The following is a 27987-nucleotide window of genomic DNA, read 5'->3' on the forward strand; positions in this document are numbered from 1 at the left end:
CCAATTAGCATAATAAAGGGGTGACAATATCATAATGCCTAAACATGAATAAAAAAAATGTAGTTAGCTAAAGATTTAAGGCTTTTTGATAAGTAATAAATAGTGATAGGTTAGAGCAGGTTTCCAAAATGGTGGCTGCAATGATTTTACATTAGAAAAATTAAAATGGAGGACTCAGGCTGAATTGACCAATAGCAGACAGGTAACTGGGGTGAAATAAAGTTCAGCAGGGTGAGATTAAGGGATGGGTCAGTCAGGTAAGAAGGAGGTTCTCAGCTAGGTCTGGCTCAAATGACAGGTAAAGCTGATTGGCTGAATAGGTATCACCCCATAAAGAGGAACTATGCTAATTACTAGTATTGAGAGAGAGCAACCAATCAGAAAAGATCAAAAATAGTATACAAGGCAGAGAGATGACAGGCTTCAGGGTAGGTGTGTGGGTGAGCAGGAGAGCAGAGGAGAAGACAGCAGCAGACTGAATATCACTGAAATCCTTGACAGAGCAGAAGGACCATAGACGGTGCAGAGGGATTTTAGAAAGAAAGTAAGTATAATTCCTTCTTAATGATAAGGAATGCGTGGGACTGATTGTAAATAAAACTGAATGTCTGTGTCTGAATGGATTTTACCCCACCATTCTATGACTGCCTGATCAGAACTCATAGAATGTTATTTAGTAATGTCCTTTAATGTGTAATATTGTAATGCAGTTTTATACATATGTAAAAGAGTTCTGTATGTTACATTGTAATAAGTTTGGTATTATATTGTAGCACTGCATTAAGGCTTTATACATATGCATAAAGGGTCTATGTGTATTGTATTGTGCAACATTGTATCAGCTATATAGTTTATGTAGTCTGTCGTGTCGCCTCCCTATATGATTTCTAAATGCAATGCAACTGTACTATGCTCTGGGTTATGTTTCACAATGCATTCTTTCTTGATTATTAAATGTATTGTAACTGAATATTTACTTAAATAGATGTTACTTTGTTTTTGAAGAATTACTGCTTTAGCGTCAATCCTTTGAGCGGAAGCCTGTATCCGGGTCCTCTCATGGTTTGACAGAACTAGTCTGTCCTGGGCAGACCTCTGAGGGGCAGAGACAAACTCCCTGGTAAAACCTGGGCAATTCCTCTAGGGCAGGCCACCTCCTGTTACCCATTAACACAGGCTAAATTGACAATTTGTTTACAGTTATAGGCAGGCCATTATTGGGTGCCTCGGGTCCAAATTTTGGAGTAACATGTGAACGTAGGAATGTGTCCTATTTCAGTGCTCTTATTCCAAAATAAGAGTGTCCACATGCAGACTTGCACTGAAATAACAAAAGAAGTAAATTACAATAGATTTAGTTATTATGGTGTACATTTGTGTAGATGAGCCCTTAAAATAAACCCACTGCTTCACAGGAAACCAGTGGAGATGAGTGTGTAGAAGAAATCACAGAAATGTAGATCAGGAAGGAACCTTGAGAGCGCATCTAGTCCAGTCCTCTGAGCTGAGGGAGGGCCATGTATACCTATACCAGCGATACTCAGACCTCAGTTGTTCATGAGCCAAATTAGCGATCAGTATTACCCAAAAGAGCCACAGTAGTGTGAATTCATAGTTTCATTTACTATTTATAGTGTCAGTGTCTATTTCCTTTATATTCATACTTCTATTCCTATGGCCTTTCTGAATTCAGAGTTTTGTGGTTCCAAAATATCATAATAAACCCTACTTTTATCCAAGTTCTCTCTGAGGTAGAGCAAGTCTTCTATGGAGTACTCATCATGCCTTCCTGTCCAAACAGTCAGGCTGTACCTGTATTAACAGAGTTATTAAAAATCCATATTTTTATCTTAGTACAACGCATGAGACACATAGAAAGACAGTACTAATAGGCTTCTAAAATAATTAGGACTCTGGTATCTTAATTTCAGATACAACTACATATACAAAACTAAAGGATGTTAAGGTTGGAAAGTCAAGCAATCAAAAGTTAGGAAATAACAGAATTAAGGTTGCCTGGGCACTATTAATTCAGCATCCTTGTGCCTGTGTATTATGATACAGTATTTAATTACATGATCACATACACCTCTTGGGAGCCAAAAAATCTTACCGCGTTATATCGAACTTGCTTTGATCTGCCAGAGCGCTGCTTTACCGCCTTATATCCGAATTCATGTTATATCGGGGTAGAGGTGTACTATTTTTTCCCACCGGATCATAAGATAGATGATGCTCAATGGTATCTATTCAATATTTCTTTTTGTTCTCACCATTCTATCCCTCTCCAATGCTAAACAATTCACTTAAACCAAACGCTTCATAGGTGGTCACTGATTGTGTTCCTGCAGTTTCTGGATGTTCATCTTGAGATATCTGGGGCCGTATTTGCCATAGTGCTGAATACTCATTGGAACAACTGAAGTCAATTGGAGCTATGCACTAAAACATAAAATACTATAAAATGCAAGTATCAGGGGGTAGCCGTATTAGTCTGTATCTACAAAAACAACAAGGAGTCTGATGGCACCTTAAAGACTAACAGATTTATTTGGGCATAAGCTTTCGTGAGTAAAAACCTCACTTCTTCGGATGCATACCTATGCATACAAACTTTAAAAAATTAATCTTTACTACACCCTTGTGAAGTAAGATGGTGGTGTTATCCCCATTTACAGAGGAGGATCTGAAACTCAGAGGTCAAGGGCAAAATTGTCAAGTGTCAACTAATTTGGGGTGTCCAATTTGAGAAACCTCACTTCTTCGGATGCATAGGTTTTTACTCACGAAAGCTTATGCCCAAATAAATCTGTTAGTCTTTAAGGTGCCACCAGACTCCTTGTTGTTTTTATAAAATGCTAAGTACTCTTAAAAAAAAAAAAATCAGGTCCTAGGTTTCTCAAATTGGACACCCCAAATTAGTTGACACTTGACAATTTTGCTCTTGACCTCTGAGTTTCAGATCCTCCTCTGTAAATGGGGATAACACCACCATCTTACTTCACAAGGGTGTAGTAAAGATAAATTTTTTTAAAGTTTGTGAACTACTCATACTATGGTAAGTGCTATAAGAACAGCCAGGAGGAAGTTAACAATTCTGTATTCAGTGCAGTGTTTCAACAGAGTGTAGTAAATAAGGCCCTAGCCACACACTGAATGGTGAGGGTACAAAAAAATATTGAACAGCTACCCATTCAGTGAGCACCATCCATCGTGTCCACTGAATAAAAAGGTCCTACAGGAAAAAGTAATATGTGATCATGTAATTAAAGACTATATCAGGGGTAGGCAACCTATGGCACGCGTGCTGAAGGCAGCACTCAAGCTGATTTTCAGTGGCACTCACACTGCCCGGGTCCTGGCCACCAGTCCAAGGGGGCTCTGCATTTTAATTTAATTTTAAATGAAGCTTCTAAAACATTTTAAAAACCTTATTTACTTTACATACAACAGTTTAGTTACAGATTATAGATTTATAGAAAGAGACCTTCTAAAAATATTAAAATTTATTACTGGCACGTAGAACCTTAAATTAGAGTGAATAAATGAAGACTCGGCACATCACTTCTGAAAGGTTGCCAACCCCTGAACTATATCATAATGCTCATGCACAAGGAGAATGACTTAAGATTCCACCTTAATACTGGCATTTCCTAATTTTGAGTGCTTTATTTTGCATGTTTACTGTTCTTTTAATATAGTTCTTTTGTATATAATAAAAAGCAACCTGAAAAAACAAATTCTATTAAGAACAACCATATTGACCCCTGAATGGGTCATGGGCAGGCTTGGAACCTTTATATCCACAGCACAAACCTCTACTACATAAGCTAACAGAGTAACTGGTAATGGTAATAGGTTGTTACTAGGGCTGTCAATTAATCACAGTTAACTCACACGATTAACTCAAAAAAATTAATCATGATTAATTGTAGTTTTAATTGCACTGTTAAACAATAGAATACCAGTTGAAATTTATAAAATATTTTTGGATGTTTTTCTACATTTTCAAATATATTTATTTCAATTACAACGCAGACTACAAAGTGTACACTGCTCACTTTATATTTTTATTACAAATATTTGCACTGTAAAAATGATAACAAAAGAAACAGTATTTTTCAATACAAGTACAGTAACTCTTCACTTAACGTTGTAATTATGTTCCTAAAAAATGCGACTTTAAGCAAAACGATGTTAAGCAAATCCAATTTCTCCATAAGAATTAATGTAAATAGGGAAGGTTAGGTTCCAGGGAAATTATTTTCACCAGACAAAAGACTTTGTGTGTGTGTGTGTGTGTGTGTGTGTGTGTGTGTACACACACATATACACATACATACACACACACACTATAAGTTTTAAACAAACAATTTAATACTGTACACATCAATGATGATTGTGAAGCTTGGTTGAGGTGGTGAAGTCAGAGGGTGGAAGAGGGTGGGATATTTCCCAGGGAATGCCTTACTGCTAAATGATGAACTAGCACTCGGCTGAGCCCTCAAGGGTTAACACATTGTTCTTAATGTAGCCTCATGCTCTACAAGGCAGCACAAATGGAAGGAGGGAAGACAGCATGGCCGAAAGAGACACACACTCTATGTGTGAGAGAGAGAGAGAGAGAGAGAGAGATGTGCATTGCCCCTTTAAGTACGCTGACCCCACTCTAAGTACGTTGCTTTTTTAAGTAAATCAGCAAGTTGAGACAGCAGCTGCTGCCAGTAAGCTTCCTCTGTCCTGAGCCCTGTCGTGTCCCTCTCTGCTCTATGGAGATGGGATAAGTGGGGGGCAGGAGCTGAGTGGAGGAGACACCCTGACATTAGCCTCCCTCTCCCCCCCGCACTTGTGAAAGTGCAACTTATAGATGTTTTTGTTACATAACTGCACTCAAAAACAAAACAATGCAAAACTTTAGCGCCTACAAGTCCACTCAGTCTTACTTCTTGTTAAACCAATCGCTAAGACAAACAAGTTTGTTTACATCTAGAGGATACAATACTGCCCTCTTATTATTTACAATGTCACCAGAAAGTGAGAACAGGCATTCACATGGGACATTTGTAGCCAGCATTGCAAGGTATTTATGCTAAACATTCGTATGCCCCTTCATGCTTCAGCCACCATTCCAGAGGGCACGCTGATGATGCTAGTTAAAAAAATGTGTTAATTACATTTGTGACTGAACTCTTGGGGGAGACTTGTATGTCTCCAGCTTGATTTTTACTGGCATTCTGCCATATATTTCATGTTATAGTAGTCTTGGATGATGACTCAGCACATGTTCGTTTTAAGAACATTTTTGCTGCAGATTTGACAAAATGCAAAGAAGATACCAATGTGAGATTTCTAAAGATAGCTACAGCACTCCACCCAAGATTTAAGAATCTGAAGTGTCTTCCAAAATCTGAGAGGGATGAGGTGTGGATCAGCTTTCAGAAGTCTTAAAAGAGCAACATTCTGATGTGGAAACTACAGTACCCAAACCACCAAAAACAGAAAACCAACCTTCTGCTGGTGGCATCTGACTCAGATGATGAAAATGAACATCCGCCGGTCCGCACTGCTTTGGATTGTTATCGAGCAGAACCTGTCATCAGCATGGACGCATATCCTCTGGAATGGTGGTTGAAGCATGAAGGGGCATATGAATTGTTAGTACATCTAGCACGTACATATCTTGTGATGCCGGCTACAACAGTGCCATGAGAACATTTGTTCTCACTTTCAGGTGACATTGTGAACAAGAATTGGGCAGCATTATCTCCTGAAAATGTAAACTAACTTGCCTGTCTGAGTGATTGACTGAACAAGAAATAGGACTGAGTGGACTTGTAGGCGCTAAAGCTTTACATTGTTTTATTTTTGAATTCAGTTATTTTTTGTACATAATTCTACATTTGTAAGTTCAACTTTCATAATAAAGAGACTGCACTACAGTACTTGTATTAGGTGCATTGAAACATGGTATTTTTTTGTTTTTATAGTGCAAATATTTTGTGAAATATACACCACACTTATTTTTACTATATAATTATAAAATAAATCAGTTGGAATATATCTGATATCAACTCGATTGAGTGACAAGGGTTATCGAATGGAACTCCTTCCAGGGTTTCATGAAATACATGTAATGTATTGTATTCATTTCATGAAATGTAAACACTGAATCTAATACAAAGTATATAAAAAATGCAACCGTTTAAATTGGTTTGAATTGATTCCAAATTATGAGATTAAACTATTGGGTCTATTTGACTACATTTGTGATGAACTTAGTGCAATGTGTCTTAGTTTCAAGCCTTTGCAGATTCAGTTATGAAATAATTTGAAAAATAAGTTTAGTAGAATACTTTGTGCACACATAAATTGCCTCACTTTATTATGGCAGACCGAATATCTTTAGTCCATTTTTTTTTTAAATGGGAAAATTCCCATTTAAAAAAATCATTTCATTTTGCTCTTTTATTGATAATGTAGTAGCTATCTTGAATGCAAATTAATATATGACAAAATAAATTTTAAAACTGAATATGGTATTTTGAAAAAAATGCTTTTTAATATGGTTTGTAATGTGTGTATATAATAAATGTGTAACATCTAACTAGTATCTGCCTTTATCATGCAAATGACTAAACAAGAAGTCCTCAAACTTACCTGTTTGACTTCTGTAATAACCAAAGCAACTCAGATGTTGACTGTTGTACCAAAGCTGCTCTAACAGGGAATGTTACAGGCTGAGTAAGTGCATCACATATCTGAGCCATCTTTTTCACCATTGCCCAACTGTATCCTATTGGAAAGATCATTTGATGCAGTATTAAGAAACTCTCCACATTCTGTCAGAATATAAAGGTATCATGATTTATAAAATAGTTAGAAAAGATATACTGCTATTCCATACTGTCGCCATGTGGATTTTGTGAAAATCTACTATTTCTAAAAATGAAATTGAACAAAAAAAAAGACTATGAACAAAAATGAAACTGACTACTCATTTTCACTGTCCAAGTTCAGAAAAATGCCAGAAGTAAATATCAGCATAAATAGTGAAAAATAAATTATATTTGTAAATTCTGTGTTTCAGTTATTTAAATGTTATTTGTAATATTGTCAAATAAATATTAGTTATGAGGAAATCCTGGCCCCACTGAAGTAACTGGGAATTCTGCCATTGACTTCAATGGAGACATGATTTTTAACATGACAGTGACCCTTTAAAATAAAAAAATCTTTGAAAGAATAAGGAAAAAAAAGGTAATTCTAAAATTATTTCAGAAAGAATAAAAGAAAGAACCGACATCATTTTAAGTTATACAGAAATGAGGTGGCTAAAAATATTTTAGTTAGGGCTTGGAGAAAATATGTTTAAAAGCAAGCAATTTAACGCAGTTTAAAAATTGCTTGCTTTTAACATCTATTTTTGCAAGCTTCGAAGCTAGTAAAAAAAATTTATTTGTTCTTTAATTTAATGGAAAGTGTCAGGTAACCTTAACTACAGGCCTTGCTATCTGTGCCACCTATAACATCACAGTGATAAAAACCACTAGTGGCCAGCAGCATCTTGTCTACACCAGTGCTCCCATTGGTGAAGTTGCACCAGTGTTAGAGAAGTGCAAACTTTTGGGGAAAAGATTAAGGTAGGCCCAGTCTTTACGTAGAACTGTGATTTAATAAGCAGGTAATAACCACCCCAAATATCCAGTTACAATAAGTGCAGTTACACTGTGTCCATACAGTCACATTTTGCACAACAGTCAAGCATCAAATGTATTTGTACATTCACACTTATCACACAGTTTTCCTCTGTGTGTATGAAAGCACTCTGGGGAAAAAAAATTGGGCTGATATTACATAGTGCCCCAGCCAGGAATTAAATGCCCAGGCAACTTTATCCACAGAGTACCAACACCACCACTTGGGGCAATGCACTCTGGGATGTTGTATTGCACAGAGAGGTGGGAGAAAGAAGGACCAGACAGCCCTGTCACCGAAACATGATTATCTGCTCCTGCCTAAAAACAACACAACAGTGTTACAACCTGATTACAGGAAGACAAAAACACACCTAGGCTGCCAGCAAGGGCAATACATAGTTAACTGTCACCTTATCTTACTCTAACATTCCTCTTACTTACATACTATGCCAGTCTCTTCTGAAAACAAAGTTACATGAAAAATCTCTCAAAAGCAGAAACAATTAGTTAGAATCTGTGTGTCCAGAACTAGTTATGTTGTACCAACCGCCTGTACCTGTGTGAAGTCTTAAACTAGCAAGTGTCAGAATGAGTGCCTTTGGCTGCTAAGTATTGTTTTTGCTGTTTTTTTACAAGTGCACATATCATAAGCCTTCCATTTCCGATTCTCAGCTTTGATGTGAAAATGTAACTGTTGCAATCATAGAAGATCAGCTGCTTTTTTATATTATAAAGTGAGGTAAGAATGAAACAAAAGCTCCTGTCTGAGGGTATGTCTACACTACGAAATTAGGTCGAATTTATAGAAGCCGGTTTTATAGAAATCGGTTGTATACAGCTGACTGTGTGTGTCCCCACATAAAATGCTCTAAGTGCTCTAGTCGGCGGACCGCGTCCACAGTACCGAGGCTAGCGTCTACTTCCGGAGCATTGCACTACGGGTAGCTGTCCCACAGTTTCCGCAGTCTCCGCCGCCCAGTGGAATTCTGGGTTGAGATCCCAATGCCTGAATGATGCAAAACAGTGTCGCGGGGGGTTCTGGGTACGTCGTCAGGCCCCTTCCCCTCCGTCAGAGCACCGGCAGACAATAGATTTGCGCCTTTTTACCTGGGTTACCTGTGCAGACAATATACCACGGCAAGCATGGAGCCCGCTCAGATAAGCTCACCGTCACCATATGTCATCTGGGTGCCGGCAAACGTGGTACTGCATTGCTACACAGCAGCAGCAGCTAACTGCCTTTTGGCGGTAGACGGTGCAACATGACTGGCAGCCGTAGAGCTGCATTGCACCAGCCCCTTGCCTTTTGGTAGAAGATGATATATTACGATTGGTATCCATCGTCATCGTACTGCAGTGGCTGTCAATCATGGGCACCTGGGCAGACATGCAACTGTCTCAATGATGATGGCTATCAGTCATAGTATGCTATTTTCTGCCAATCGCCCAGTATTGTCTGCTAAGCACCCAGAAGAGGCCGAGGGCGATCTGGATGCTGGCAGACGTGGGGCTGAATTGCTACACAGCAGCAGCCCCTTGCCTTTTGGTAGAAGATGGTATATTACAACTGGTATCCGTCATCGTCATACTGCAGGGGCTATCAGTCATGCTGCACCGTCGGCTGCCAGCTTAAGATGTAAAAAATAGATTTGTTCTGTATTCATTTGCTTCCCCTCCCTCCGTGAAATCAACGGCCTGCTAAACCCAGGGTTTTGAGTTTAATCTTTGGGGGTGGGGACCATTCTGTGTGACAGTTGTTTGTGTTTCTCCCTGATGCACAGCCACCTTTCTTGATTTTAATTCCCTGTACCTGTACGCCATGTCGTCACTCGGCCCTCCCTCCCTCCTTCCCCTGGTCCATCAGATACTAGTATCGCGCCTTTTATCAGACCAGGCGCCAAAGCTAGCACTGGGATCATGGAGCCCGCTCAGATCACCGTGGCAATTATGAGCACTATGAACACCACGCGCATTGTCCTGGAGTATATGCAGAGCCAGGACATGCCAAAGCAAAACCCGGACCAGCCGAGGAGGCGATTGCAGCGCGGCGATGAGAGTGATGAGGAAATTGACATGGACATAGACCTCTCACAAGGCACAGGCCCCAGCAATGTGGAAATCATGGTGTTACTGGGGCAGGTTCATGCCATGGAACGCCAATTCTGGGCCCAGGAAACAAGCACAGACTGGTGGGACCGCATCTTGCTGCAGGTGTGGGACGATTCCCAGTGGCTGCGAAACTTTGGCATGCGTAAGGGCACTTTCATTGAACTTTGACTTGCTTTCCCCTGCCCTGAAGCGCCAGAATACCAGGATGAGAGCAGCCCTCACAGTTGAGAAGCGAGTGGCGATAGCCCTGTGGAAGCTTGCAACGCCAGACAGCTACCGGTCAGTTGGGAATCAATTTGGAGTGGGCAAATCTACTGTGGGGGCTGCTGTGATTCAAGTTGCCAGGGCAATCAAAGACCTGGTGATATCAAGGGTAGTGACTCTGGGAAACGTGCAGGCCATAGTGGATGGCTTTGCTGCAATGGGATTCCCAAACTGTGGTGGGGCCATAGACGGAACCCATATCCCTATCTTGGCACCGGAGCACCAAGCCACCAAGTACATAAACCGCTAGGGGTACTTTTCAAGGCTGCTGCAAGACCTGGTGGATGACAAGGGACGTTTCACCAACATCAACGTGGGATGGCCGGGAAAGGTACATGATGCTCGCGTCTTCAGGCTCTCTGCTCCGTTTTGAAAGCTGGAGGAAGGGACTTTCTTCCCGGACCAGAAAGTAACCATTGGGGATGTTGAAATGCCTATCGTTATCCTTGGGGACCCAGCCTACCCCTTAATGCCATGGCACATGAAGCCGTACATAGGCAGCCTGGACAGTAGTCAGGACCTGTTCAACTACAGGCTGAGCAAGTGCCGAATGGTGGTGGAATGTGCATTTGGACGTTTAAAAGCGCGCTGGCGCAGCTTACTGACTCGCTCAGACCTCAGCGAAAAGAATATCCCCATTGTTATTGCTGCTTGCTGTGCGCGCCACAATATCTGTGAGAGTAAGGGGGAGACATTTATGGCGGGGTGGGAGGTTGAGGCAAATCGCCTGGCCGCTGATTAGGCGCAGCCAGACACCAGGGCGGTTAGAAGAGCACAGCAGGGCGCGGTGCGCATCAGAGAAGCTTTGAAAACGAGTTTTGTGACTGGCCAGGCTAAGGTGTGAAACTTCTGTTTGTTTCTCCTTGATGAACCCTCCGCCCCCCCCCACCCGGTTCACTCTACTTCCCTGTAAACGAACCACCCCATCCTCCCCTCCCCACTTCGAGCACCGCTTGCAGAGGCAATAAAGTCATTGTTACTTCACATTCATACATTCTTTATTAATTCAGCACACAACTAGGGGGATAATTGCCAAGGTAGCCCGGGATGGGTCGGGGAGGAGGGAAGGAAAAGGACACACTGCATTTTAAAACATTAACTCTTACTGAAGGCCAGCCTTCTGATGCTCGGGCAATCATCTGGGGTGGAGTGACTGGGTGGCCGGAGGCCCCCGCACCGTGTTCTTGGGCGTCTGGGTGAGGAGGCTATGGAACTTGGGGAGGAGGGCTGTTGGTTACACAGGGGCTGTAGCGGCGGTCTCTGCTCCTGCTGCCTTTCCTGCAGCTCAACCATACGCTGGAGCATATCAGTTTGATGCTCCAGCAGCCGGAGCATCGACTCTTGCCTTCTGTCTGCAAGCTGACGCCACCTATCATCTTCAGCCCGCCACTTGCTCTGTTCATCCCGCGATTCAGCCCGCCACCTCTCCTCTCGTTCATATTGTGCTTTTCTGTAGTCTGACATTGACTGCCTCCACGCATTCTGCTGTGCTCTATCAGCGTGGGAGGACATCTGGAGCTCCGTGAACATATCGTCCCGCGTCCTCCGTTTTCTCTTTCTAATCTTCACTAGCCTCTGTGAAGGAGAAACATTTGCAGCTGGTGGAGGAGAAGGGAGAGGTGGTTAAAAAAGACATTTTAGAGAACAATGGGTACACTCTTTCACGTTAAATTTTGCTGTTCACATTACACAGCACATGTGCTTTCGTTACAAGGTCGCATTTTTCCTCTTATAGTGAGGGCCTGCCGGTTTGGTGTGAGAGATCACTCACGCAGTGCCAGGCAACAGATTTCGGCTTGCAGGCAGCCATGGTAAGCCACAGCCTTTTAGCTTTTTTAACCTTCTTAACATGTGGGAATGGTTTCAAACAGCAGCGCCCTCATTTCCCGTATCAAGCATGAATTGGGTTGGCCATTTAAAATGAGTTTGCAATGTAAAAGGAGGGGCTGCGGTTAACATGCAGCACAAACCCAACTAACCCCCCTCCCCTCCCACACCCAATTCTCTGGGATGATCACTTCACCCCTCCCCCCACCGCGTGGCTAACAGCGGGGAACATTTCTGTTCAGCAGAACAGGAACGGGCACCTCTGAATGTCCCCTTAATAAAATCGCCCCATTTCAACCAGGTGACCATGAATGATATCACTCTCCTGAGGATAACAAAGAGCGATAAGGAATGGATGTTGTCTGCATGACAGCAAACACCGGGACCATACGCTACAATGCTTTGTTATGCAATGATTCCAGACTACGTACTACTGGCCTGGCGTGGTAAAGTGTCCTACCATGGTGGACGGGATAAGGCAGCCCTCCCCAGAAACCTTTTGCAAAGGCTTTGGGAGTACATGAAGGAGAGCTTTCTGGAGATGTCCCTGGAGGATTTCCGCTCCATCCCCATACACGTTAACAGACTTTTCCAGTAGCTGTACTGGCCGCGATTGCCAGGGCAAATTAATCATTAAACACGCTTGCTTTTAAACCATGTGTAATATTTACAAAGGTACACTCACCAGAGGTCCCCTGTGTGCCCTCAGGGTCTTGGGTGAGTTCGGGGGTTACTGGTTCCAGGTCCAGGGTGACAAACATATCCTGGCTGTTGCGGAAACCGATTTCCCTGCTTCCTTGCTGCTGTGAGCTATCTACATTACCTACATCCTCATCTTCCTCGTACCCCGAACCCTCTTACCTGTGGTTTCTCCAGTGAGGGAGTCATAGCACACGGTTGGGGTAGTGGTGGCTGCACCCCCTAGAATGGCATGCAGCTCCGCGTAGAAGCGGCAAGTTTGCGGCTCTGCCCCGGACCTTCCGTTTGCTTCTCTGGCTTTGTGGTAGGCTTGCCGTAGCTCCTTAATTTTCACGCGGCACTGTTGTGCGTCCCTGTTATGGCCTCTGTCCTTCATGGCCTTGGAGACCTTTTCTAATATTTTGCCATTTCTTTTACTGCTACGGAGTTCAGCTAGCACTGATTCATCTCCCCATATGGCGAGCAGATCCTGTACCTCCCGTTTGGTCCATGATGGAGCTCTTTTGCGATCCTGGGATTTCATCACGATTACCTGTGCTGATGAGCTCTGCGTGGTCACCTGTGCTCTCCACGCTGGGCAAACAGGAAATGAAATTCAGACGTTCGCGGGGCTTTTCCTGTCTACCTGGTCAGTGCATCTGAGTTGAGAGTGCTGTCCAGAGCGGTCACAATGAAGCACTGTGGGATAGCTCCTGGAGGCCAATAACGTCGAATTCCGTCCACACTACCCCAATTCCGACCCGCTTTTATCGCTAATCCCCTCATCGGAGGTGGAGTAAAGAAACTGGTTTAAAGGGCCCTTTAAGTCGAAAGAAAGGGCTTCGTCGTGTGAACGTGTCCAGGCTTAATTCGATTTAACGCTACTAAAGTCGACCTAAACTCGTAGTGTAGACCAGGCCTGAGTAATACCGGTATGCATAAAATGAAGTGAACTATAATTAAATATTTAAACCCATATTACACTTCCTTGGATAGTCAAATTCGTTTTCACTTTTTAAAATTTCACTTTTTAAAAATTCATGGATAATCAGCATGCAGAAGTGAACACGGCCTGATTTACAAAACCCTTGCAAAGAATTCAGCTTCACAATTTAAAAAAAATACAGTAAGACATATTAAGGATCTTGTTTGAACTAACAAACTGTCTTGAACCATCTCATTGTTCCTAATTATTGCGGAAGTCTGAACAAGGATTAATTTAATAGAACATTCATACTAAGGGCCTGATCTTGCAGTAATTAAGTGGACGTTTTGCCCAAGATGGGACTGAAATATTGACAGCTGGAAGGACTGACAGCAGCACTAGAAAAGCCTTGATACCCTAGGGAACGGGTTAAAAAAATAAATACACCTCTATCCCGATATAACGCGGCCCGATATAACATGAATTCGGATATAATGCGGTAAAGCAGTGCTCCGGTGGGCGGTGCTGCACACTCCAGCGGATCAAAGCGAGTTCAATATAACGCGGTTTCACCTATAACGCAGTAAGATTTTTTGCCTCCCAAGGACAGCGTTATATCGGGGTAGAGGTGTACAGTTAACTTCAGTAACAGAAATATAGTGGATCTATACATGTTCATAAACCCTATTTTCCAATTCTATACTCGGTTGCAAAATGACAAATTTAATAAAATTATTGTCTTTTAATCTATTTTATTTATACTAATTACAGTTTTTAAAAACTGACAGATAGATGCAATTTCTTTTGCATACATGTTATTCAGGCAAATGTGGAGGCAACTTCAAGCCTTGCAGTGTGTAAATCTCCCATCTTTACCTTTATTGCATTGTTGAGGCTGCCACCCAGTTGTCCAGCCCAACGATAAGGTCACATCCGGGCAGAATGAAGTTACAGTGTCTAGAAATCTTTTTGCATCCACAACAGTGTTACTTCCATTAGGTCCAGGGAGAATGTCTGCATTAATCCAAACAGGTCGCCTTAGATGCAACTTTATGCCTTCAAGAAGCATCATAGAGGGCTTCACCGCTGCTAGACTGTAAAGATAAACACACTATCAGCAAGACAACAGATTCCTAGTGATATGATGAGAAAAAATACAATACACACACAAACACACACTCTATTGAAACTGTTTCTACAAGCTGGGGCTAGTTCAGGCCAGGGCCGGCTTTAAGCCGATTCGCCCGATTCCCCGGAATCGGGCCCCACGCCTTAGGCGCCTTTTTAATTTTTTTTTAAATTTAATTTTTTTTTTTAATTTACATCTTCCGTGGCTCCGCTCCCCTGGCCAGAGTCCCGGCTGGAGCGCAGCAAGCCCTGCGGTCCCCCCACTGTTGCTGGTGGAGCTCCAGCCAGAGCGCGACAGCCCCGCGGCCCCTGCAGGAGCGCGGCAAGCCCCGCAGCCCTGCTCTTGTGGCTGGAGCTCCGGCCGGAACACGGCAGCCCCGTGGCCCCGCAACTCCGGCTGGAGCACGGCTGCCCCATGGCCCCGCGACCCTGGCCGGAGCGCCGCAAGCCCCACAGCCCTGCTCTCCCAGCTGGAGCTCCGGCCAGAGCGCGGCAGCCCCACAGCCCCGCGACCCTCCTCCCCTGGCCGGCAATCCGAAGTGCCGCCAATGACTGGGAGCGCCGCCCGGTGAGTACAAGTCCCAGGAATCGGGCTCCACACTTGCTAAAGCCGGCCCTGGTTCAGGCAATGCTGTTAATCAGCTGCTGGGGACCCCCTGTTTATGAGGTCCCATCCCAATCCTATCCAGATTACAAAGCTCATGTGGGTAAAGTTTATGCCTCACTGTTGCATGGTATGGAGTATGGAATGCTTCATGCTCACTGAGAGCTCTGGGGTGAGTTGCCTGATAAATCAAGATGTCTTCCTTTTCTTTTCATTGTGCCCTGGTTGAGATTCCCACCTTCTCCTATTTAATAGGACACCTCCACCTACTATTTCTCTGTCTAACTCGCAAACATGTATACCTTCTCTCTTCCTTTCCCCATTTGGCATATTTAAGACAGATGGATGAGAAATGTCACAAGCAATCTTGGATACTGCATCTGAAGGATCTATTTGCTTTGCTTTGCAGGGGCTCCAAATGTCCCTGAACTAACACTGCTACAAGCTACTGAATCCAAAAGATAAACATCAGGCATCTCAGAATATACTTTAAATGCTTGCAGATTTCCCAAGACAAAAGGAAAGAAATTTTTTCTCCCTAGAAACACTTCATAGGTGGAGCTTTTGCCTGCCTCTTCCTGTTCTTACCTTAATATTCCAAGCTCTTGGAATTAAGCGGCACATAAGACCCAAACTGATATTATTTGTATTATCGTAGTGCCAGGAGCCCTACTCATGGACCAGCACCCCATTGTGCCACCACACTGCCAGTGTCCAAAGACAGCATAATAAGTGGGATTATATGGTCAATCATGCTGATGGAGTAGATTAAAAAGAGAACCAACAGGAGTAATACTCAAACGTTTTCTGTATATATACACACACTGTACAGATCTCTAATACTGGAACAGCTTTATTACTCCTGGGGGAATTCTGCATCACTGCGCATGTGCAGAATTCATGGCCCCTGCCGATTTCTTTGCTTACCCGCAGAAAAATGACTTCTGATGGAGAAGCAAAGGGAAGCTGCAAAACCGGTCATGCGCCCACTCCCTGGCAGTGTAGACAGGTTTGTTTGGGCACCCAGAGCAGCCGGTAGAAATGTAAATCACCAGCGGGGTGGGGGGGGGCTGGGTAGTCATGTGAGAGAGAGAGAGAGACAGACAGACAGACAGACACACACACAGTGTCCCTCTCACTCGCTATTGCAGCACTCTTGGCATGGAGGGGCAGGACTTTGGGGTATTTCTGAAGAGGTAGGTCTGGGGCAGGCTCTGTTCCCTCAGACAGAAGAGAATGTAGCAGCCTGCCTGCTTAGTGAATTGTTCCCATTGTTTTTAGTGAATCCTCCAGGAGTATAAAACAGGTGAGAAATTTTAAGACTCCTTTACATTGCCAGAGTGGTATAAAGTAGCCTTACTGTAAAGAACAGTATGGCCTTATAAATGCTTATGGTGCTATAGTGATTAGAACTGTGCTCCGTGAACTGTTTGCTACTGACCTTCCTGGAGATGGTCAGGAGCCAGTATAAATTGTGAATTTGAGTCCCCAGCCTTCACTTGTTCTTCCCTTGCCTATGATGTAACACTTAAGCATGTGACTGCATATATTTGACTAATAATTAGAAGTAAAGTGTCAATACTAGCTATATTACTATTAGACAGAGGTGGTTTGGGGATTTCCTCCAATGCTCCCCACTCCCATTCTCCATCCACTGTATTGTAGTTTAAATTACCAAGATAATTGAAACCAGCTGGATTATATCACATTTTTTTTGACAAAAATATGCAGAATTTTAAAATACTGTGGGCAGAATTTTTATTTTTTTGGTGCAGAATTCCCCCAGGAGTACTTTTTCCAAAGAGCTACTGTCCAAAAGAGCAGCTTCTCTCATGTTACCGTCCTGGCTGTGCTTGTATTGCGTGATTGTATTTTTTAAATGTTTTTATACTGCAACATTATTTTAAAACCTTTTTGTAAAACATTGCATTTGACTGAAAACTTGTTTTGGCTTGGAAAAAGAAGAGTGAATTGAAAATGAGTTTTAACTATATATATATTTAAAAAAAAAAAAAAACCTACTACACTTTCCCCTTCCTTCTCCGTTTCTGGCTGACACCTACAGAGTCTATAACAATAAAAGACTTTAGCCTACCCATGTATTCTATATATTCATAAAAACATAAAATCTGTAAATGTCAAGATATAGTTCTATTATTAAGGACAAAAAGATATAAACAGCAATTTACAACTGTCCTTCAAGTTTTGCATTTCTATTGCACATTTGATCATGGCCTTCAAAATGTGGGGGTGGAATCGCAACATAGATTGTAAAAACAGCTACTGTGAATGCATATTAAGGCACAAGTGTCTGGAATTTTCCATCAGAAAATTATTCCAATGGAAAATTTCCAGCCAGCTCTATTGATTACTACTCCCATTTTTTTCCAGTGCTGGACAGGTTTTTGCCTTTGCTTGCATGTTAGTTGAGCTGACACTTAGAAGAGTTGTCAGCTCTATATCTTCTAATGTACTTTTGTTGAACCATGCAATGCCTGTGTTCTATCCATCTACCCTTTTCCTCATAATGAAACCAATAGGAATACCAAACAGGAGAGGTGAAAGAATGACATCACTTTCTATGTTGATACATTTGCTCAAGCCAGTGTTTATTTTAATTGTGCTTGTTGCCCCTTGCTATAAAGCCATGTTGATGTGATATGCCAAAAAATTAACAACAACATTCAAGATGCATCAGCCAACCAGGACCAGGGCAGTCTAGCCTAGTGGTCAGAGCGGGCATCAGGAACCAAGTACTAGAGTCAGAGCTGTAGTTGGAAGCTGGAGACAAGGGCCAAACTGGAGGCCAGAGCCAAGGGTCAATCTGGAGTTGGTAATCAGAAGCCAAAGCCACAGGTCAAGGCGGAAGTCAGGAACTGGAGCTAGCAGAATAGCAGGCAAGGAAGGGTTCAAGGCAGCGGAAGGACAGAGGCAATGCTGGGGCAGCAGGAACAAGGTAACACAGGAGCAGGTACAGTAGGGTGACCAGATGTCCCAATTTTATAGGGACAGTCCCGATTTTTGGGTCTTTTTCTTATATAGGCTCCTATTACCCCCCAGCCCTGTCCCGATTTTTCCCACTTGCTGTCTGGTCACCCTAAGGTACAATGATGTGCATGAGCACTGAGCAGCCAGCAAACTCCTGCTGGCTTAAAAGCAGGTGTGAGGCTCTGTACCTCAGGGGAACACCCAACACCCTCATGTTCATCTTTATAAAATGATTGTGTGGTATCCAATGCAAAGTTTGTCATGTTGACTGTTTTCGGAAGGTTCATGATGCACTGAGCATGGCTGTTATAGTAAGGTTATAATTTCATGTATATAGTTATGAGGCTGAAAATGTATCCTCATGGCTTAAAGCAAGCCCATGCAAAAACTCTCTAACAGAGAGGCAGTTCACGCCTCATTGGGGAATGCATGGGACAAACCCAGCCCAGCCTCACAGGAACCAAGGACACTGGCTTAGGCAGCAACAAAAGAATCTGTTGGACTCTCAAGGGAGTACCCCCCTTCCTCTGGTCAGTTTGGAACTGCGATGAGGTAATGCTCACCTGACGCTGAAGGGGGGCAGGGGGGCAAAGCCAACAGGGAAGAAGGACATGATAAAAGGGAGAGACATTTGCCATGCTCTCTCTGTCTTTTATCAAAGGAAGGGGGTGACTCCCTCGAGAGTCCAACAGATTCTTTTGTTGCTCCAATCAGGTAATCTGGTGCAGGCCACATATACTGATAAGGCTGCCTGGAGATTAGCTCTGCTGCAGGCCATAATTTCTGACAAGATGTTCCAGAGTTAATCACAATAGAAACTGTCAAATGCTTTCTTAAAAATCTATGCAGTTTATGATGAGTGGTTTTTGCCATTCGATACTTTCTTCAATTAATCTAGGTGAAAATCTGGACTACACGTGATCTCCTGGATCAAAATCCACCCTGCTTTTCCCTTAGCTTTGCCTTAGCTGTTTCCTTTAGTACTCTTGGGGGAATTCTGCGCCACAGCACATGCACAGAATTCATGCCATGCACATAATTTTTTTTTCCTCCGCAGAAAATACATTCTGCCAGAGAGGTGCTGCAGTTATGCCTTTTGCCCATCAGAGGCTGCTTGGTACCAGAACAGAGAGCAGCTGCTCCCGGGCCAGAGCAGCCTCAGCTGCAGATCGGAAAGAGAAGAGGTTGTGCTCCTCACAGCGCCCTGCTTGGGGACCAGGTCAGGAGGCCTGGGATATGGGAGGATGGACAGCATGGGGCACATGGGGCTGCTGGGGGGGAGGGGTCACAGACTAGGGGTCAGAAGGGCTAGTGGGGGAGACAGACTGGGGCAAGGGCTGAATGGAAGTGAGGGTGCAGGAACACATGGAGATGGGGAAAGAGGAGCAGCTGAGTGGGGATGCAAGGACACATGGGTACGAGGGCAAATGTGCCTTACTGAATTAGAGAGGCTAAGGGTCAGCCATGATCTGCATGGGGGAGGCTCCGTAACAATCCTCCCACCCCAAAAAAATCTGTTTCATACTTCTCCCACCCACTCCCAACAACCCTCCAGGTTCTCACCTAGACTCGTTCCCAGCAATTTACTTCCCTCTCCCTCAGCTCCTCAGTTATCCCTGACTCCCACAAGCCTTTGCACTGCTTCTGAAGGTGTGAGAAATATATTTCTATATTTCAGAGTAGCAGCCATGTTAGTCTGTATCCGCAAAAAGAACAGGAGTACTTGTGGCACCTTAGAGACTAATAAATTTATTAGAGCATAATCTTTCGTGGGCTACAGCCCACTTCTTCGGATGCATATAGAGTGGAACATATATTGAGGAGATATATATACACACATACAGTGAGCATGAACAGGTGGAAGTTGTCTTACCAACTCTGAGAGGCCAATTAAGTAAGAGGAAAAAAAACTTTTGAAGTGATAAAATGTAGAAACTCGGAAATCATGAGGTAGATTCCAGATTCTGAAATGGATTATTTCTAGTGGTTATTTATCCTTCTACCCTTCAGCCCAGCCTCTGGTTACGAACAGAGACACACAATCTCTCCAGACCCCAGATCCCCCCCCACACTCTCTGTCTATCCACCCCACCATCCTGACTTTTGTGCCCTACCCTCTCAGCTCCTATACACCACATGACTCCTGCACTCTTCTGCTCCTATCCCCATGGACCCTCTGCAAGTGCCTCCATCCCTCCTTATATACACCCCTCTCCTATTAAATATCACCCCCCAAAAATCCCCATTAGCCCCAGAAAACCCTTCCCTACCCTCCTCAAATATTCCCCCTCCCATATTGAGACCCAGCACCCCCCCATCAGTCCCAGTGGCCCCTCCCCTAACCCACCTTATATATTCTCCCTCCCACACTGAACCCCAACACCCCATCTAGCCCCTCTCTTCCAGTGGGGTGGGAGGTCCTGAGGTGGGGAGTCGTGTCCTACCACTCGATGAGTGGCCCTTTGGAAGGGTGACCAGGCCAAATTTAAATGAGTAGCACTGTGACCATGGACTGGGTTGCAATGCCCAGAGCAGGGAACTGGCCGCAGACCTGCAGGACAGGAGCTGCTGCTGTATGGTCAGTTTTTCATTTTATGTTGGTTTTAAAGGTTCTTCTCCTTTCTGTGCGTTACTTTGCATTTGTGAAAAACGTGGGGCTTTACCAATCAGTATTTGTACCAGGCTAGTTACCCCTTCACCTCCATGCTGCCTGAATGCCAGTGGGGTTGAGTCCGCTTTGAGAGCCCTAGGGCGAAAGTCTCTCTGATCTCAGCTTCAGTGCCTGATGCAACAGCGGCCCCTAGTAGCCAGAAGGATAAATTGCAGGGAAAATCCTGCACCTGCATCCCTAGGTTGAAGCATGCTCACTACAGACGGAATCTTTGAAGAATGTTAACAGTCTCTAACGAATCTTCACTAAGCATGTGCAAACTGCAATTTCCAGAAGCTTACAACTTAATCAAATTTGAGTGGATTTTCACAGGAACAGCAAAAGATACATCCTTCACATAAAAGCAACCCACTGTTAAATTGCAAATCCGTGCTCCAAAGCATACAGGCATGAGGACTTCTTGAGGAAAAGGTTGTAAGAATTATTTAACAACTTCTTTTCCCCTAATCTCATTCTCCAAAACAGCTAATTTGTTCTCAAAACAAAAAACAAACTAACAAAAACAGTAGCCTAAGCTAGATTCCCGGCATGAAAATTTTCAGTCTGAACTGTTAAAGTTTGGCAAAGTTATAAGCAACTGAAAACGAGGTATTATAATGGAAAGTGCTAGGCAACCTTACTTACTGGTGATGCTACCAAATCTGCCATATGCAATAATTACTATACAATATTTTAAAATACAGTAACTGTTTATTGCATATGCAATATTATTGGTAGTCTAAAATATTTTAAAGCCTTGGGACCAACAGCGTCACTGCATCCATTACTAAAAATAAGTTGTGTTTGAAAAATAGTTCTCTGGTGCACACATTCATCAAAAGAAACCACACACACAAAAAAACACAACAGAGTGTTGGTACTGTTTGGGATTAATCATTTCTGATGGTACTGTATTTCATTGCCAATTATTATGTTTGATTGTATTTCACCATTCAGTAATGCATACATTATAGTAAAATGTATTGTTAGTAAAAGTTCTGTAAACAGAAGTTTGCCCTACAATGGGCAGCACCAACACACAACCAGTTGGTGGTAACTATTAATAAATAATAATAATAATGCAGAATCCTTGTGAATCTTTTTGTAGAGGAGCGGACTTCACCCCTGTGGCGCCTCCTGCTGGTTACTTCCAGGAATTAGCTCTTCCAGCATCCAAAGCGCCCCCTGCAGGCTGGTGATCCGCCTGTCCTCTGGCCCCCATGTCCCTCCCAGGGACCCTGGTGCTCTTATCCCAGGGTTCTGCCTCCTGCAGTACCCCACAGTCTTACTGGGTTTCCCCACCCCAGGGGAACCCCCACTCCCTATCCCCACGTCGCCTCAGTCGTGGCTACTGCCAGTCTCCGTTTAGCCCCCCCGCCCTGGGGCAGACTGCAGTCTATCAGCTGATCATCATAGGCAACATGGGGTTTGGACTGGCTGCCTTTACCCACCCTCCAGCTGCCCCTCTGCAAGTCCAATACCTAGGTAGGCCTAGGACTAGGCCCTGCAGCCTGGGGAATTGCTGGCCTAGGGCTTCCCAGCTCCTAAGGCCTTTCCCCAGCCCTGCCTCACTCTAGGTTCCCTGGGTGAGATCCCCAGCAGCCAGGCCTGTCTCCCTCTCCAGTCAGCTGCTTCTGGCTTCCCAGGCCTTCTTATAAGGCCCAGTTCCTTAGTTTGGGGCATGGCCCCAGCTGCAGCCACTTCCCCAATCAGCCACGGTTTTACTCCCTTTCGCAGCCCCAGTCCCAGCCCTCTGCAGGGCTTTTCCAACCCTTTCAGGTAGGGTTACCATATTTCAGCAAGCAAAAAAGAGGACGGGAGGAGCCCCGCCCTAGCCCCGCCCCTGCCCCTCCCACTTCCCGCCCCCCCAGAACCCCCAACCCTCCCCCCGTTCCTTGTCCCCTGACTGCCCCCTCCTGGGACCCCTGCCCCTAACTGCCCACCCGGACTCCACTCCCTATCTAAGCCTCCCTGCCTCTTGTCCCCTGACTGCCCCAACCCTTATCCACACCCCCACCCCCAGACAGACCCCTGGGACTCCCACGCCCCATCCAACCACTCCCAACCACTCCCCACCCCCTGACAGCCCCCCCCCCGAACTCCCAACCCATCTAAACCCCTCTGCTCCCTGTCCCCTGACTGCTCCGATCCCTCTCCGCACTCCTGCCCCCTGACAGCCCCCCCCAGAACTCCCAACCCATCTAAACCTCTCTGCTCCCTGTCCCCTGACTGCTCCGATCCCTCTCCCCACTCCTGCCCCCTGACAGCCCCCCCCAGAACTCCCAACCCATCTAAACCTCTCTGCTCCCTGTCCCCTGACTGCTCCGATCCCTCTCCCCACTCCTGCCCCCTGACAGCTCCCCGCCAGAACTCCCAGCCCCCTACCCCCCCCGCTCCTTGTCCCCTGACTGCCCCCTCCTGGGACCCCTGCTCCTAACTGCCCTCCAGAACCCCACCCCTAAGCCTCCCTGTTCCTTGTCCCCTAACTGCCCCCTCCTAAGACCCCCCCCAACTGCCCCCCAGGACCCTACCCCCTACCTGTACCCTGACTGCCCAAAACTTTCTCCACCCCCCCCAAAAGCCCCCCCCCGTTTCTTGACTGCCCCCTCCAGAACCTTCCTGCCCCCGGTCCCCCTTACCCTGCTGCTCAGAACAGAGTGTTGGGCTCTGTGCGAGCCGAGCCGGACACGTGGCTGAGCTCCCCAGCACAACAAAACCCGGTCCCTGGCCCTGCACAACAAAACCCGGTCCCTGGCCCTGCACAGTGCTGCCGGACCGGGTTGCAGGAGAGGCCAACTCAGAATGCAGGGCGGCTCCGGCTCCTCTACAGCTGCTCAGGAGTCCAGCCCGGGATTTTTCTGCAGCCCTCCCAGCCGCTCGCTCTGCCGGGGGAGGGGGAAATCCCGGACATTGTGAGTGCTTTACAAATTCCCCCCGGACGCTATTTTTAGCGCGAAAAGGAGGACATGTCCGGGTAAATCCGGACGAATGGTAACCCTATTTCAGGGCTGGAGCCGGTGTTCACCCCGCTACACTTTTACATACCTCTTAAAATCCAGCTTGATGCCTTTTTTAGTGTTCACAATCTCATTTAGCCACGCCTGCAATGTGTTGTCACTGTTTGTTTCAGGAGGATGAGCCATGATTGGTTCACCATTTCCTTCTTCACCACAAAGAAGAATATCTGCTTCTACCATATGAGCAGCACCTGTTCATTTAAAACATTAATATTGTGACATATCCAGATCCCCAACTTTTCAGATTTTGTGCGTGTGTATTATATATTACACACAAAAACAACATTAAAATAACATTATAAGGTGGCAAAGTTAAGCACTCCAAAGTTAGGAAATGCCAGAATTAGGGTTGCCTGTAGGGATGATGTACACACAGTCTAGTCAACACTAAAAGTTGTGAGGGGATGGAGCATGCTCAGTTACTCTGTGAAGACAGTGTATGCTCAGTCAGTCACAAATAGGAGCTATGAAGGGATGGAGCATTCTTAGTCATTCTGTGAGTATGGTGCATGTGCAGTCTGGTCAGCACTAGGACCTAGAGGGGATGGAACATACTCAGTGAAGATAGAATTTTAGGAGATTTTAGCGGCTAAACTTTAAGAAGTCTCTACTAAACCTGTGTGAACTGCAGTTTTTCAAAGGCTTATAACTTTGCCAAATTTGCATGGATTTTCACCCAGAAACAGAAAAGGCATCTCTCTCATAAGGCCATTCCCCTACCAAATTTCAAACTCCTTCTACACAGTATGGGTGTGCCAGAGTTTCTCAAAGAAAAGGTCTCCAGATTTTTTTAATTTTTAATTTAAAATAATTTATCTTTCCTTAGCCCCATTCTCATAACTGACTGAACCATCCTGGCTGAAAATTTCCAAAACAATTCAGCCTGAGACAGATAGCCAGCATGGAGAACTTCAGCCCAAATGTTAAAAACAGCAAAGTTATAAGAAAAGGAAAACAGGCTCTTATAAAGGAAAGGGTCGGGCAATCTTAAGAGGCAGCCCCACCTATAATACATATATATATATGCATATATATTCATGCACACACACATATTTTAAGTTACTTAGATTTAAAAACTTGAGACATAATATGAGACATAACTTTACTTTCAGTAGGCAGCAGAGTAGCTGAGTTACCTATTTTCCTAATTCCTTTACAAATCAAATTAAATTCCACTGGAAACAAAACCTAATAATTTGAGGTAATTAAATTTTCATGAAAGGAAAAAACAAAAAAATACAGTTCAGAGCTTCTAAGAAAGATTATCCAATATATTCACATTAAAATATTTTAAACATTTATTTTAAAAAGCAATAGAAGAAGATGATCTGTTAATATAAAACCATAAATCCTTGGAACCCTAGACTGTTTTGGAAACATGGAGTCACCAGATTTTGCAGTGTAACTGATCACTATCAACTGAGCCAAAAGACCAAGATCACCACTGTCACTCCAAAAAAATGAATGAAGCCTATTGGCAGATGTTTTTGTATTCTCCAATATCTTGATGGGAGACATAGATTTGGTGACATTTTGGGTAGTTATCTGCATCTGTGTATCATAGAATAGCTCTCACAAGTTCAATTCAAGTGTGCAAAATCAAAATTCTTCAATCATTGTTGGCAGATATCAAGTGAACTCAGGAGTGGATTCAATATTAAGACTGGAACTATTCATATAACTACAGAAATGCCCCACTTTGGTCAGATCTTCTTGGGTATATATGTATCTGTCACCACAAAAGGAACATTGGACTTATTTCATCTAAATGCACTGTTCACATACATAAGCAGAATTTTGGACAGTGGCTTATCTGCCAGCAATGAGGACTGACCAGTTTGCACTTTGAAAGTTCCACTCAAGGTCTGTTAATAAATGACATCCTAAACTGGATAGGGACAAAAACAGGGTGGTCGCTTAAGAGAGGACAACAGAGAGTAGTTGTTGATTTAGTGAGACAAAATAACTGGTTAGCAATTATTAAAAATTAAGCAGAAAAAATCAGGTGAATAGTCATAGTCAATGACATCTTGAAATGTACTATGCTACTTCAGCTCATGACAAAGGTACAAGTTAATTTTGGATGCAGCATTCACCAGCTGTTCACCTGCAAGACTGTTAAGTTTGTGCCTTCAATAGACGTGAATACATCACTTAAGAAGACAGCCTGGGTGACGGACTATTAATTAAACTAAAACTAAAAACTATTAATTACCATATCCATACTTGTGCTTTGTCAATAGGGTGACAGCACAACTAAGCTAACTTTTATGGTCACAACAGAGACACATTCTACATTTAATAGCCAAGTCTCAACATCCTTACAAATGTGGATGGCAGTTCAGTATGTGGGGTAACGATCTTGATAACAGTTAAATCACTTGCATTTGGCAGATGTGCTTCTTGGGGTGTAAAATTATCAAAGTACTCATTTAGGAGACAAATAAAGATTGTTTCCCCAAAAGAACCAAACTGAGTACTGCTTTCCACAAATCCAAATGGAATTTAATTACATCTTAACTTTGGACACTGAAACACTTTATTCTATGTTATGTCACCAAACTAAGATTATAGCATCATAAAAATATTTTATGTGAAGACAATGATAGATAGAATCGTTTTCCAAAATACACATACAATACTTACTTTGTATTGCCTCTTTCATTTGTGATTTATTGTTTGCTGCATGATACCAGATAATTTCTGCTCCATCTCTGGTTTTAATCTGGTTAGCGTTCAGAAAATAATCCAATACATTTCCACTCCAAGTTCCTATGTCAATAATATTTAAAGTAAGTATACTGCATACATGAAGAAAAGTTTTAAATACTTTCTTACCATTGCAACTGGAAAAGGAAGAAAGACATCAGACAAGAGAATAAGCAGATGCCTTTCCAATCCTGCTGTAAAAAACACAATCAACACACTACATGAAGTCCAAATTCAACTTCTTCCTGGGGATTTAGTTTACTAGCAAAGAAAATAAGATAAAAACCTTCTCCTGGTCTTGGCTGTTCCTAAGGTTCCTCCCAAAAGACTACTCAGTCCTCATCTTTAATCTTCTCTTTTCATGACAGTAGTGTAGCTAGGAGGGGGAGCAGGGCAGCGGCCGCTCCCCCACTAAGCACAAATGACGCCTTGTCAATTTCTTGGCGCCTTTTTAATTTTTACTTACCTGGAGGGAGCAGGGAGAGCAATCAAAAAAAAAAAAAGGCGTCACCAGCTGTGGCGCTTTTACTCACCCGGCGGCACTTCAGCGGCGTGCAGCGGGATCTTCACTTACTCCATGGGTCTTCGGTGGCATTTCAGTGGTGGGTCCTTCAGTGCCGCCGAAGACTCGGAGCGCCACCGGGTGAGTAAAAGCACCGCAGCAGGTGGCGCCTTTTTTATTTTGATCGCTCCCCGTTCCCTCCACCTGGCTACGCCCGTTTCATGGTGTAATTTGCATTGCTCTTATAAACAGTGAAGTAGCACGTAACTTGCTAACTCTGCTCAATAAATTAGCAGGATTAGCAGCTACTAACAAACAGAGTGGGTGTGTGACATCTTGGACAAACTTTATTTGAGTTTAATATCTTGGGAGTCCACTGTATTAAAAATGCTGTTGTCTGTGTGTTACTGAGGGATTGTATGTATTTCCACAGAAATTGGCTGGGAACTGCAGCCAATGGGAGCTGCAGGGGCTGTGCCTGCAGGCAGAGGCAGCACATGGAGCTAGGAGCTGAGGGAGGGGAGTTCCTGTCGCCCTTCCGGGGAGCCCCCCAGGTAAGCACCACCCTGTACCCCATCCCCAGGCCTGAGCCCCAAACTCCTACTTCTGGGAGGTGGGGGGGCCCTGACACTGCCCCAGCAGCAGCTGGTGCAACTGGCTCAGGGGGTGCTCGAGCTGCTCAGGCGGCTCCTGGGCCAGCCACACCAGCCACTGCAGAAATCACGGAGGTCACGGAATCTGTGACCAACATGGAGCCTTACTTATGACTGTGACAATCACATTACTGTACCATCTCTGAGAAGTGAGGCAGACTTACTTATGCAGTCTGTCTTTTGCTGGGAAAAATCACAGTATAGTCACGGAACTGTGCAATATCCTGGTCAGGAGG

The 27987-nt window shown here is 44.1% G+C and overlaps 1 protein-coding gene and 1 long non-coding RNA gene across 4 annotated transcripts in view; one reads left to right on the forward strand and one right to left on the reverse strand.

The window, feature by feature from the left end:
- The window catches only part of FAM151B (family with sequence similarity 151 member B), an 83630-nt gene that overhangs the window by 51786 nt on the left and 3857 nt on the right, over positions 1–27987 (reverse strand). The window contains exons 2-6 of one of the 3 annotated variants that reach the window (XM_054031602.1): positions 26534–26659; positions 23916–24078; positions 14377–14594; positions 6658–6793; positions 1730–1812 (exon numbers count right to left, since the gene is read on the reverse strand). In XM_054031602.1, the coding sequence (XP_053887577.1) occupies positions 1730–1812; positions 6658–6793; positions 14377–14594; positions 23916–24078; positions 26534–26659 (726 nt within the window). Of the gene's footprint in view, positions 1–537; positions 1813–6657; positions 6794–11072; positions 11669–12758; positions 13170–14376; positions 14595–23915; positions 24079–26533; positions 26660–27987 lie in introns of those variants that run through there. The other 2 variants (XM_054031601.1, XM_054031600.1) reach the window with 2 other exon arrangements.
- Positions 472–27613, forward strand: LOC128839001 (uncharacterized). Its single transcript, XR_008445343.1, has 3 exons — positions 472–544; positions 19278–19439; positions 27532–27613. It is a non-coding gene; the product is annotated as an uncharacterized LOC128839001 (long non-coding RNA).

The sequence above is a fragment of the Malaclemys terrapin genome, chromosome 6 (assembly GCF_027887155.1).
Source record: "Malaclemys terrapin pileata isolate rMalTer1 chromosome 6, rMalTer1.hap1, whole genome shotgun sequence".
Classification (NCBI taxonomy): Eukaryota; Metazoa; Chordata; order Testudines; family Emydidae; genus Malaclemys; species Malaclemys terrapin.